Source organism: Ananas comosus, linkage group 13, assembly GCF_001540865.1.
Source record: "Ananas comosus cultivar F153 linkage group 13, ASM154086v1, whole genome shotgun sequence".
Taxonomy (NCBI): domain Eukaryota; kingdom Viridiplantae; phylum Streptophyta; class Magnoliopsida; order Poales; family Bromeliaceae; genus Ananas; species Ananas comosus.
Window position 1 is genome coordinate 2,346,514 of NC_033633.1, and position 13,011 is coordinate 2,359,524.

Below are 13,011 nucleotides of genomic sequence, written 5' to 3' on the forward strand. Positions count from 1 at the left end.
TATATATATATATATATTATAATATAAATCTATTCCGAGTATATAATTATTAATCGACCATCCCTAGCATTGACAGGAAAGGTTTTGATGGTTAGTGCCTAAAGTCCTCTAAGTTCGAATCTTACTTGTTTTACACTTACAACTAAATTCACTTCTGAAAACAAATGATCAAAGAAAATAGTACGCTATCTTTACTTTAAATTTTATCTACAATGTTCATAGTAAATAAAAGATTAAATAAAATAATGAATAAGAAGTTTAATCGGCCGGCAACATTGTCAACATCTTCGGATATTTTAGGAATTTGTAATGGGGAAGCTTCCTACCAAATAAGAAGTCTTTGAATGAGGTGATTGAATAATTAAATAACTATGCCACCTACCAAGTATAATAAGAACACTTCCTAACTAATTTGATGCAAATTTTCTGCGAACTCAAGCAAATTATTGTGACAATTTCAATAAATTATTATAAATAGAAGAGAAGTTGAAATTGACCAATAAGGTGCATATATATCTTTCTATTTCACTACATGAGTAACATTTGGTGTTAGTTACACATATGTTGTATACAACAACAATGCTTTATTAGAATTATTCTTTTATAATCTATGTAATTAATTAAATCAGCACATGCTGTAGCCACAGAGTAAGTCCCTGCCTATTTTAACACAGTTTCCAATGATTAAAAAAATAAATAACTTGCCATACATAATATATATATAGCTTCAAAAATAAAATGATTAGAGCGTTCATTAAAAAAGAAAGAAACGGAATGTGGTTAATTAATAGATACGTACTCCATCCAATTAAATGACAAAGTAACGTTTCTCAGCAGTTAACTTACAACTTTTATATATATATATATTATAATATAAATCTATTCCGAGTATATAATTATTAATCGACCATCCCTAGCATTGACAGGAAAGGTTTTGATGGTTAGTGCCTAAAGTCCTCTAAGTTCGAATCTTACTTGTTTTACACTTACAACTAAATTCACTTCTGAAAACAAATGATCAAAGAAAATAGTACGCTATCTTTACTTTAAATTTTATCTACAATGTTCATAGTAAATAAAAGATTAAATAAAATAATGAATAAGAAGTTTAATCGGCCGGCAACATTGTCAACATCTTCGGATATTTTAGGAATTTGTAATGGGGAAGCTTCCTACCAAATAAGAAGTCTTTGAATGAGGTGATTGAATAATTAAATAACTATGCCACCTACCAAGTATAATAAGAACACTTCCTAACTAATTTGATGCAAATTTTCTGCGAACTCAAGCAAATTATTGTGACAATTTCAATAAATTATTATAAATAGAAGAGAAGTTGAAATTGACCAATAAGGTGCATATATATCTTTCTATTTCACTACATGAGTAACATTTGGTGTTAGTTACACATATGTTGTATACAACAACAATGCTTTATTAGAATTATTCTTTTATAATCTATGTAATTAATTAAATCAGCACATGCTGTAGCCACAGAGTAAGTCCCTGCCTATTTTAACACAGTTTCCAATGATTAAAAAAATAAATAACTTGCCATACATAATATATATATAGCTTCAAAAATAAAATGATTAGAGCGTTCATTAAAAAAGAAAGAAACGGAATGTGGTTAATTAATAGATACGTACTCCATCCAATTAAATGACAAAGTAACGTTTCTCAGCAGTTAACTTACAACTTTTATATATATATATATATATATATATATATATATATATATATATATATATTATAATATAAATCTATTCCGAGTATATAATTATTAATCGACCATCCCTAGCATTGACTGGAAAGGTTTTGATGGTTAGTGCCTAAGTCTTCTAAGTTCGAACCTTACTTGTTTTACACTTACAACTAAATTCACTTCTGAAAACAANTATATATATAACAGGTGAAAATAGTCAAAAGAGTAAAATCTAACAGCGGAAAATCCGATAGCACCAAACGCTCGGTGCTATTGATAGTATCCCAGTCGAACTCTATATATAGAACTAAGCTGGAATATTATCAATAGCACAGAGTTGTTGGTGCTATTATATTTTCGGCTCTTGGATGAAGAAATGTACTGTTAGGAACTTAAGGTTAAGTGAATTGTTGGTTCAATAGTATAATCTAATGGGTGAAAATAGTCAAAGAGTTGAATCTAACGGCGGAAAACTCGATAGCACCAAACATTTGATACTATCTTGCGATAGTATCCCAGTCAGACTCTCTCTCTCTCTCTCTCTCTCTCTCTATATATATATATATATATATATATAGTCCGGTTGAGATATTATCGATAGTATTTCAGTATATTTTATTCAATGGATTAATTGGTGAATAAAGTTAACTTAAAAATAATTTTAAGACACTGATCAATTTTATGTTCATGCAAGTGAGCGTTAAGATTCTAAATATATTTTTTTGATCACTTAATATTGCATCATAGTATTCTTTCTTTTTTATTTTTTTTTTCTTTTGTTGGTCGAGAAGGGTTGGATGGAACTGTGGAATTATCAATATACAATAATGTTTTCTTATAAATGCACATTAATATTGCACACAAACTATAATGCATATATGTACGCAATAATGCACCTTTTTAATAATTAATGTACAGTAATATTACTACTATATAAATTTATCAAGATATTAACAGTGCATAAAGATTATCTACATACGTACGCAACCAATAATAGAAGTACATAAACACATATAGTCAATTGTAACACTATTGTGAGTGTACCCACGTACTTTATTTAGATTCCTTGTTGAAATGGTTTTATCTGTACCATTTATTGATGGGATTCGATAGTTTCAATGCAGCAAATTCTAAATTAATTTGCCTAAAAATATTCAAACGGTTGTGGGAAAAGTTGATAGTACACACTTAATTATTTGGACAGGTAACTACCAAAAGAAAATTAATCAAAATTGATGGTGACAATTAATCAAATGGTCGGTGAGATAACCCCCAAATAATCAAATGGTCGGCATGTTATATCTATGATCTTGTTCATATAATTTACAATATTCTATACTTATAGTCAAGTTTTATTCATAATTAAGCATTTTATTTGGCATATCTTTTTGATTTAATTAGCTAGTTCTTATTTAGATGTCGAAATAAGTTATTCAATAATATGATAGCTTATTCGGTATGAAAAATTGTTTCGCATGATAAGCTATAAGGAGTTTAATTTTTGGCCCCTTGAAGGAGTATTTTTAACATTCATTATTTGGTAAAATACAAGGTATTTTTTTATTCCAAAGAATTGACGATATAGAAGGCCAAATCTGGAATTCTAATTTATATATTTTTTTTATCACACTTTTGTATTAAATGCTATGAGGTTCTTTAGTAAATCAAAAAGATATTCTAAACAAGATATTCTTGCTCAAGAGACATGTAGGTAGTTGAAGTTCAAAATGAAATGTTGTCTTGAATAGGATACCATAGGTCTTCGTGTCATTCTTTTCAAAATAAAATGAATCATTATGTAGGTATAATTTGCTATCCAATTAAATTATAGATGCCAACACTTTTTTCAAGGAGCAAAAATGAAACCCCTAGTTTCCAATAATATAAGAAAATCTTCATACCGAATAAGTTATTATTGAATATATTTTATTCCGACATCCAAATAAAGTTGCAACATTCAAAATCGCTTCATTCTAACCAGCTCCGTTCTTAGGCATAATTCATCTAGACTTTTAAGTTCAATGGTGGAATTTTAAATCTAGAGAATCCTTTAATTCAATAGATGATTTGGTTGACGTGTAAGATTGAAGATCATTAAAGCTTTATAGAAATACATGGTGCATGAAGATATATATATATATATATAGGAGAAAGTCCTCTTTGTAGCAGTTACTCCACCTAGGTACAATACCAACAAACAAAAAGTCTCATTTTGTATAAAAGCACAAGAGAAAATTTTTGTTTGACTTTATTGCAATATGAAATTATTTTCGAGAGAAAAGTAGCCCACTATCTACTTGATTCATTTTTTTTATAAATAACTTATTAGCAGCAAATATGAAGTAACTAAGTTTCAAACTTGTGAGCTCACTTGTACTAGGAAGGGTTGGTGCATACATGCATGAAACTATTATGCTGTCCTTGATTAGACTTGAGTGTTGCAAATTAAGGAGAGCTGTCTGGAGATAGAGGAGCAATAAGTGTAGGTAACAAATAATTATTCTTCGAAAATTTCGAACAACGATAAGGATTAAAATGAAACACTTTGAAAATTTTATTTACCTATTTACACACATTAACTTTACTATGTTTGAGATTTTTCCATACAACTCAAATCTTGATTTTCTTCTTTTTTTTTTTTTTTTCCTTATTGTTACTAACAGGGCCAACATATTTATACTGGATGGAGAGGAGACCTGCATTGTATGTGACAGATCCTGGTCTAATTAAGGACATAAGCTTGTGCGTATCATTGGATCTGGGAAAGCCAAGGCACCATCAGAAGGGTCAAGAGCCCTTGTTTGGTCAGGGTATTTTAAAGTCAAATGGACCTGTTTGGGTCCACCAGAGAAAGAAAATTGCACCAGAGTTTTACATGGATAAAGTGAAAGTGCGTGTGTACTTACTCATTTCTTTGCCTGAGATACAGGGTGGTAATGTGGGTCGTGCCGGGCCAACACAGCCCACATTCACTCATGGCCGGTCGGGACCGGAGGCCACCTGGCACGGCACGAATCCTTATCCACACCGTGCGGTGCCATGTCTGGTCCCGACACGGTTTCTGGCCCAGGCCCGTTTAGGTTGGGCCTAGCCATCCTAGGGCATAGGCCACCAGCTCATAATTTTTTTTTTTTTTTTTCACTTTCTACTTCCTTTAATCTTTTTTTAATGTTTTGATTTTATTTTTCTATGTTTTTCATATTAATTTTATAATATACAGTATAGTTATTTATTGGCTAAATAAGTTTTGAATAATTTCTAAATAGTACTTTAAGAAAATTATTCAAAAAATATAAAAAACAAAAAAAGAAAGATACCAGGCCAAGTGTGTTGTGCCGGATCACGTGTCGCCGAGTCGTTTTTTTTTTTTAGGGAAAACTTTAAAAACCTGCTATGTGGTTTCGTAGTTTCTCACTTTGTCCTCCTGTAGTTTAAAATGTATCAATTTGCCCTCCCGTGGTTTTTTTTTTCTCTTTTTCTTATAAATTTTATTATTATTTTTTTCTTAAATCAGTGATGAAGTTAAAATTAAAAGGTACTAAAGTAAATATTTGATAAATCTAGATGAGTACATGAAGTTTTTTGTGTATAATTTAATAAAATATTAACAAAAAAGTTACCGAAAAGATAAAAAGAAACCACAGGGGGGCAATTTGATACATTTTAAACCATTAAACCACAGGAGGACAAAATGAGAAACTACGAAACCACGGGGGGTTTTTTGAAGTTTTTCCTTTTTTTTATATCCGGCATTGTATATGGCGACAGAAATTCTATACCGACTTAAAATAAAAAAATTAATTCTAGTTTTTTAAACTGTTCTACTCAAATAAAACTTTTGCGACGACACCGGTGTCTAAACACGGTAAATCGTATTCTAGGAGTGAAAGATGCAACAATAAGTATCGATCACCATTTTAATTGTAAGTAACTGCAGGTGATGGTGGAGCAGATGACAGAAGCAGCAATCCCAGTAATGGGTTCGTGGAAAAGCACTGTTGATCAGCAGGGTGGCACGGCAGTCATAGTGGTGGATGAAGATTTAAGGGGCTTCTCTGCTGACGTCATCTCCAGGGCTATTTTCGGAAGCGATTATTTGAGAGGGAAGGAGATCTTCGTCAAGCTCAGGGCCCTCTTAAAGCTCATAGCAGAGCCGAGCCTCCTCTTTGAACTCCCTTATATGAGGTATAATGTACTTTAAATTAAGTTACCATTTCTTTTTTCATTTGTCGCTTTTTTTAATGAAATGTAATATACTCGCTAAATACGTAAAGATAAATAAAATATTAAAATTTTGAAGTTGAAAAATTACTGGATAGACCGACCGTCCCTAATGTAAGTAGCAAAGAATTTGGTGATTGATACCCAAGGTGCCAAGTTTGAAATCTAGTTATTTTATATTTCAAGCTAAATTTATTTTTTTAAAAATAAAAAAACTATTAGATAACTAGTAATAATTTAGACATGTTTTTATACATTTTTACCAATTATACGCGTCTCCGACACGAATACGTATGTGTTCGATACGGACACACGAGATTTACAGAAATGTCACGATACATAGATTGCAAATAGCTTTGTCATTTTCTCAAAGAGTAACATGACCGTTCACCGTTTATCTCGATCATACTTCAATTCTTACCATTCAGTATGGTTGCAATATATACTTTCTCTAACGACGCACAAAAATAGGTGTCTACCGACGAAGAGGAACCGAGAAATACGGCGACTGGAGCGAGAGGTTCGGGTTCTGATACTCGATGCAGTGAAGGAACGAAGAGAAACTCCCACAACCTCTAGCCAGGAGAAGGATCTCCTGGGTTCAATATTACTAGAGAGCGATCGCGGCGCAACTCAAACCCCTTCCGAGGACTTCGTAGTCGACAACTTGAAGAACATCTACATCGCCGGGCACGAGACGTCGGCTGCCACCGCCGCCTGGTGCCTCATGCTCCTCGCCGCCCACCCGGAGTGGCAAGATCGCGCTCGCGCAGAGGTTACGGAGGTGTTGGATGGCGGCCGCCGACCGTTGGACTGGGAGATGCTCCAGAAGATGAAAACTGTATGTACATTGATCATCGCCTACGTATGTTATGTTCGAATCGCATGAAATAATAACTAAAAACAGTACTTCTACGTTGTTTTTATTGATAAAATTTCTGAATCGATAATCGACGCTGTCAAATATAATCAACATTATTCATCTATTATTTGTATGGTCTCAAACAATTTTTAATGATAAATATAAAAATATGTTTGGAACCATAGATAAATAATGTCAAATAATATAAACTTTGATATCTAAAACTTTAAATAACATTCAGATGCTTTATAATTAAAAATAACGTAAAATTATTAAGAATTATTATTTCTAGAACTATTCTAACTCTAATTTTACAAAAGATTATCTTTCGAGTGGACGCATAAATGTGACAACTAAACTATAATAAAAGTCTATATGCCTACGTAAGTGCTTCATGCAAAAGCACTTTTATTCACTTATATTTTTTTGCTTTGTTTTGTTTTTCTTTTAAAACACATGCAGTTAACAATGGTGATCCAAGAGACACTACGTATTTTCCCTCCCTCATCCTTCGTGGTGAGGGAGACGTTCCGGGACATAACGTTAGGCGGCGGCAGCGGCGGGGGGGGGGGGGGGGGGGGGGGGGGGGGGGGCGGGCTCCGTATCCCCGACGGTGTGAGCCTGTGGATTCCGACAAGCACGGTGCACCACGACAAGGCGGTGTGGGGCGCAGACGCCGACGAGTTCAAGCCCGAGAGGTTCGCGAGCGGCGTCGCGGTGGCCTGCGGGCATTCGCAAGCGTACATGCCGTTCGGATTGGGAGCCCGCACGTGCGTCGGCCAAAACTTCGCCATGGTGGAGCTCAAAGTTGTGCTCTCCCTCGTCCTCCGCAGCTTCACTTTCGCGATCTGTCCCAGTTACCGCCACTCCCCGGCTTTTCGGCTCATCGTTGAGCCTGAATTTGGATTGCCTCTTGTAATGAAGAGATTGTGAAAATATGAACCTTGTGCATGAATCGATCCCTGAAAAGAATTACCCGGAAATTACTTAAGCAATAATTAAGTGTAGCATAATATTGATTAGATTTAAAGAAAATATATATATATATAGTAGTAGTAGTAGTACCAAATAATTACCACTCTGATTAAAATTGTACTTTGTTGTGCATAATTTTTGCATGTGTAGTTCTTTAGAATTAGTATATGAAGCTTGGTATATTTAAAGAAAATAGAAAGTAAACTACGTTCATTTACGGCTAAAACATGAAGTAACTAAAATTCGAATTTGAAATCTAGACCTCTGATGTTACGGAGGATGTCCGCGAACTCTGGACCAAAGTTTGTGAAACTGCCGATACAGAGTTGAGATCTAAAGGCTTAACCATCCTGTCGGCAGTCTGGTGGGTTGTTTGGACCGACAGAAACTCAATTGTCTTTCGAGCTTCATCCACCGACGCTGCCCGATCAATTGAGCGAGTGAGACTCTGGACGCGTGACTGGACCTTACTTCATTGAACGACCCACTCCCGACCTCTCCCTCTTTATTTTTTTGCTCTTTACTCTTTACTTTTCTATGACTCGTTTCTTTTAGTGTTCTTGTTTTTTTGCCTCGGAGGCCGCAGTTGCCTCCACCCTGTACGCTTAATTCATCTTGCTTTATGAATGAAGAAGAGAGCTTGCTATCTATTCCTCAAAAAAGAAATATAGAAAACTAAACATCAAGCGCAGGATATACTTATGATTTTCATCGATCGAATATGAGAATGATAAAACCTTCCAGTAAACTGTTAAGAATTCTTGAAATATTATAAACTACGAAATTAATCACTTGATAAAGTAAAATTAGTTGTTTAACATGATATTAGAGTAGGGTCCAAATATTAATAAAGAATAAAGATATTTAAACACAAAATATGTATCAAATTGTCAGGATGGCCGAGTGGTCTAAGGCGCCAGACTCAAGTTCTGCTCCTCGTGAGAGGGCGTGGGTTCAAATCCCACTTCTGACAAATTTTTATTTTGTTTATTTTTTTTGTTTGTTGTTGTTAACTTGTTGTTGACATATATGCTCTACTTAAAAATGGTTTTTTTAAAAAAAATAAAAAGGTTGTTTTCTTTATTGTTATTTACATATATGCTGTGCTTTTTTTTGTTTTTTCGTTTTGCTTCATCATTTTTTTAAGAGAAAAATAGACTTTTCATTTCATTCATCTTTTTATAAAAAAAATTATCTGAAAATATGAAGTAGCTAAATTGTTAATTTAAGATCTCTAGTACGAACTATTAGGTTTTTTTAAATTTCAATAAAACTCACAACCTTTGAAATCTGCTTCATTTGTTGATATTTAGTAATCAACGTTAACATGCATGATCTACTTAAAAGTTAAAATTGTGATTTTAATTATGATAAATATGATGGACACATTTTTACCATCCGATTTTAGAATTTTATTTTGAGCTTTTGTTTTAAAACCTTTATTCTAAACTTTCAGATAAGTTTCATTAGCAACGGTTTTTTTTTTTTTTTTTTTTGTAGTTTCATNTCAACGTTAACATGCATGATCTACTTAAAAGTTAGTAATCTTTAGAAGCTTTTTTTTATATCCTACTTAATTAACACATTTTCTTCAATTAAAAAATAAAATTGAGAAATTGCAACTTTAATTATTATGATCAATGATCAATATGATGGATATTTTTTTTTTGAGAGATAGGTAGCACGCTATCCGTTTCGTTTATTTTATTTAGAAATAAACTTAGCTGGAAATGTGAATTAAGTAGGATTCGAAATTGGATCTCGGATACCAATCACCAAGTTTTTTGTCACTTGCTTTAGGAATGGTCGGTAATGTGATGGATATTTTTTTAAAATTTAGATTTTTATACTTTGGATAAGAATTTTAGCAACGCCCGTTAAAAACAGAATTTAACTCCGTTTACTTAAACCGTTAAAGCCAATCCGTATCACAATCACGGGAGCTATCCCGACCGTTGAGGAGGGATCGGACGATGGATAACGGAACGAAAAAAAGGAAATATAAAACACGACGCACACAGACATCGCACTAATGGCGACGCGACACGCGGCGTGGTGCCATTGGTCGAAACGGGTTCCGACGGATTCCGGAGCGCGGATGCGGTTCGAGGCTTCCTAGCCGTAGGATCAGGCCCGTCCCTTCGATCCAACGGTGAAAAGGACCTTCGTTACCATTTCGGCGCCTTCTTGTTGATGCCTCTTTTCGCTCTCCCGCCACTATCCCTAAACCCCTTCTCTCTCTCTCTCTCTCTCTCTCTCTCTCTCTCTATCTCTGTGTTGAGGTGATGTGTGCCCTTTTGTGTAAGGTAAGCTCCCCATTTGTGTATTTTTATCATATGATGATGATTAGGGTTTGATTAACAAGTTTTTGGTTCACATGGATTGATGGATATGTTGTTTTGTGTGTCAAAATCGAATCTTTGTGCTCTTATGTTCGTGTTAAAATGGTTTGTATTTGGGGGTTTATTGTTGGAAATTTTGAGAAGTAGGGAGCTAGCCTAAATATTTGAGGTTTTGTATCAAAATCGACTTCTCTTTTTTTTTTTTTAAGTTGTTGTGTTGATTTTAGCTAGATTAGATGTTCTAAGCATAGTGGAGATTGGTTTTCATCCAAACGCAAAATTATTTTAATTCCTGCTTATATCTCAATTTATACCTATATCTGGAATAACCATTTTTTATTTATTTTCGAACCAAACGATACCTTAGGGTTTTATGGTTTTAACAACTAAGTTGATAGATCAAGCTTGTTTGTTAGATCAAACTCAATGTTTCTTCCTTAATTCTGTTTAAAGGATTAGTAACTTTATGCTTTGAATCAGCTTATCTACTTGGTTATTTAGGGTTAGAGGGATTCAAATAATGAGTTTATGTTTGGAAGATGATATTTGATGCATCTACTAGTAAAATAGTAGATCAGTTTGCTATGTTTTAACACCAAAAAAGAAAAAAAAATGAAAAAAAACTGCTCGTTTTATCGATGTACTTTTGGAATATTTTGTTTCTGCTTGATCAGAAGTTTTCTTAACTACTTCTGATTCAAAAAGTTATAGGCTTTGCTGCTTATCTTTCTTTTTTTTAAAAAAAAAAACTTATTTTTAAGGGGACCTTTTCTTGTGAGTGGATATTTTTGTGAAACTAACTCTATTTCCTCATGTTATTTCCTTTCCCCCCTGCTGTTTGCAGTGAAGAATTGAAGATTTAGCTTCGATTATGTCAGATTTTTTATGGCTGATTTAATGTCAATGAAAGTTGGTAGAAGGTAAAACCACGTCCTGCAATTGCGGCAGTTGTTCTATCAGAAAGAAATTTGCTCATTAGATTATGTGCAAAGAGAACATCTGGGTTCCAGAGAATAAAATAAGCAAGGTTGTGAAAATGGAAGCTGATCAAACTGTTCTAGTGAATGGTGCGGCGTGCTCTCCTCCTGCTAATACCTGCTGCATTGAAAAAATCGGAGCTTCGTTAGCTGAGGAATTTGATATCCATAACATGGGGCCAAAAAAACAGGCGGAGAAACACGAGAATGACACTGATTTAGTTTCTTCCCAAGCTCCATGCTTGGGAAATACCGGTGAAAAAGAAGATCTGAGTGTTAATATCTGCAAAATTTATACAAGGGAAGTCATTGGTTCTGATCCAGCGTCCTCGCCCTGTAAAATTGAGGATGATTTGGTAGTCGGTTGTCAAACTCCCACGGAGAGCATCTTCGACCCCTTTGCTCCTGGCCCAGACGAATTGGCATTTGCGCCCAAGAAGAAGATGATGAAGGGAACACTAGTCCCTCTTCGGAGGCAGCTAAATTTCGATCTTAACGGTATAGCTGCTAAGAATTTGGAGATGGATTTTTCTGGAGATACAGAAGAAGAAGATCGAATTATTGAGTTGGTTTGCAAGTCGTTTCTTGAGCTGATTATTTCGAATCAGGTGCAGGAGATTAATGCTCAGAATTTCCCGACTGAGCCAAGTCGATCGGAAGGCTTCAAAACACCTGTTTCGTGTCCTCTTCTCAATGGCGATGCAGATACTTGTCCGGCTGCACCTATCAGACCAAATTCGAAGTCGAAGAGACTCAGTCCTGGTATTTGTCGAAAGCTTGATTTTGGGTCTAATTTGGTTTGAGATTTGTGACCTTTTTTTTTGCGCAAGTCTAGTTGAAGAACAGCGAGACATATACTTACTTTTTAACATGCTCTTGCTGTGTATCTGTAAGAAAACTTGTTACTTTTGAATGCCATCAGTTTATGGCCTGAAAGTGGAAGCCATCTTAGAATATTATATTAGATTTTGTCTTTTTACTTAAACCTGCTGTTACTAAAATGCTATACTGAACTCTTCTTGCAGATTCTTCCAATGCTCAGAGTTAGTAATCACTTGTATTTTTTGAATAGCTGCATGAGTGGCATGATTTTCCAAATCTTTAATAAAAGAACATTTTAATACTGAGGTTGAAATGCTTACCGATGCTCAATTGATATGATTTGTACTCTGAAAGTTGCAAAATTACTAACTATAATTATTCCAATTCATTATATTTTTTTTAAAAAAAACAAGATCTTTTAGTAGATATCAGAAAATGAAAAGTGAAACTGCCAAAACTGCTGATGTTATTATATCAAATCATTTCATTATGGCTAATGATTGAGCAAACTCTTAGGCATGTAAATATGTATCAGCATATAGTACAAAGGTTATATAAATGTTTGAGATAAGTATATAACTCAAACATTTCCTAAAATATGTATGCAATAGTTTTTACCCTGATTGGTCTTAAAGACTAGTAGTAAGCCTAAATGGGCAAGGATCAAAGTAAAAGGCCCAATCGTGTACATAAATGAAGCTGAAAACAAATAAGAAAACAAATAACTGATTTCAGGCTATAGGGCAAGCTCTTTATATATATTTATTTCTTTTTTAACCACCTCATTAGTTAAAGGTGCTATCTCAGAATATAGGCAACTATATAACTTTATATATATTTTTTGTAATCATTTCAAACTTGCTTGTTTGGTTCAGCTTATGTTTATGCTTTCAATAATACTTTTCTTGAGTTTGAGTGTTTTATAAATGTAAACTTTTAGAGATCTAACTACGAGGGAGAGCAAAATTGTGGCAAAGAAAGGAGCTAGTTGAAAATATAGTTATTTTTCTTTTTTCTAATGCAGTTCAAATAATATTTTTTTCAAACAGTACTATATCTTAGAGCAGTACCAAATAACTCCTTTAACTCGTGGACAATTATTCCCCA

At 33.9% G+C, this 13,011-nt stretch overlaps 2 protein-coding genes and 1 non-coding gene across 3 annotated transcripts in view; all 3 read left to right on the top strand.

Annotated features, from left to right (window-relative positions):
• The window catches only part of LOC109719687 (cytochrome P450 714D1-like), a 10,461-nt gene extending 2,699 nt beyond the window's left edge, over positions 1-7,762 (top strand). The window contains exons 2-5 of the mRNA XM_020246469.1: positions 4,369-4,595; positions 5,643-5,890; positions 6,398-6,767; positions 7,251-7,762. Coding sequence (XP_020102058.1) covers positions 4,369-4,595; positions 5,643-5,890; positions 6,398-6,767; positions 7,251-7,721 — 1,316 coding nt within the window. The 3' untranslated portion in view covers positions 7,722-7,762. The remainder of the gene's footprint in view (positions 1-4,368; positions 4,596-5,642; positions 5,891-6,397; positions 6,768-7,250) is intronic.
• TRNAL-CAA lies at positions 8,653-8,736 on the top strand. The gene has a single exon. It is a non-coding gene; the product is annotated as a tRNA-Leu (tRNA).
• On the top strand, positions 9,958-12,067 carry LOC109719088. Its single transcript, XM_020245613.1, has 2 exons — positions 9,958-10,069; positions 10,950-12,067. The coding sequence occupies exon 2, from the start codon at positions 11,088-11,090 to the stop codon at positions 11,883-11,885; it is 798 nt and encodes a 265-aa protein (XP_020101202.1). The 5' UTR covers positions 9,958-10,069; positions 10,950-11,087; the 3' UTR covers positions 11,886-12,067.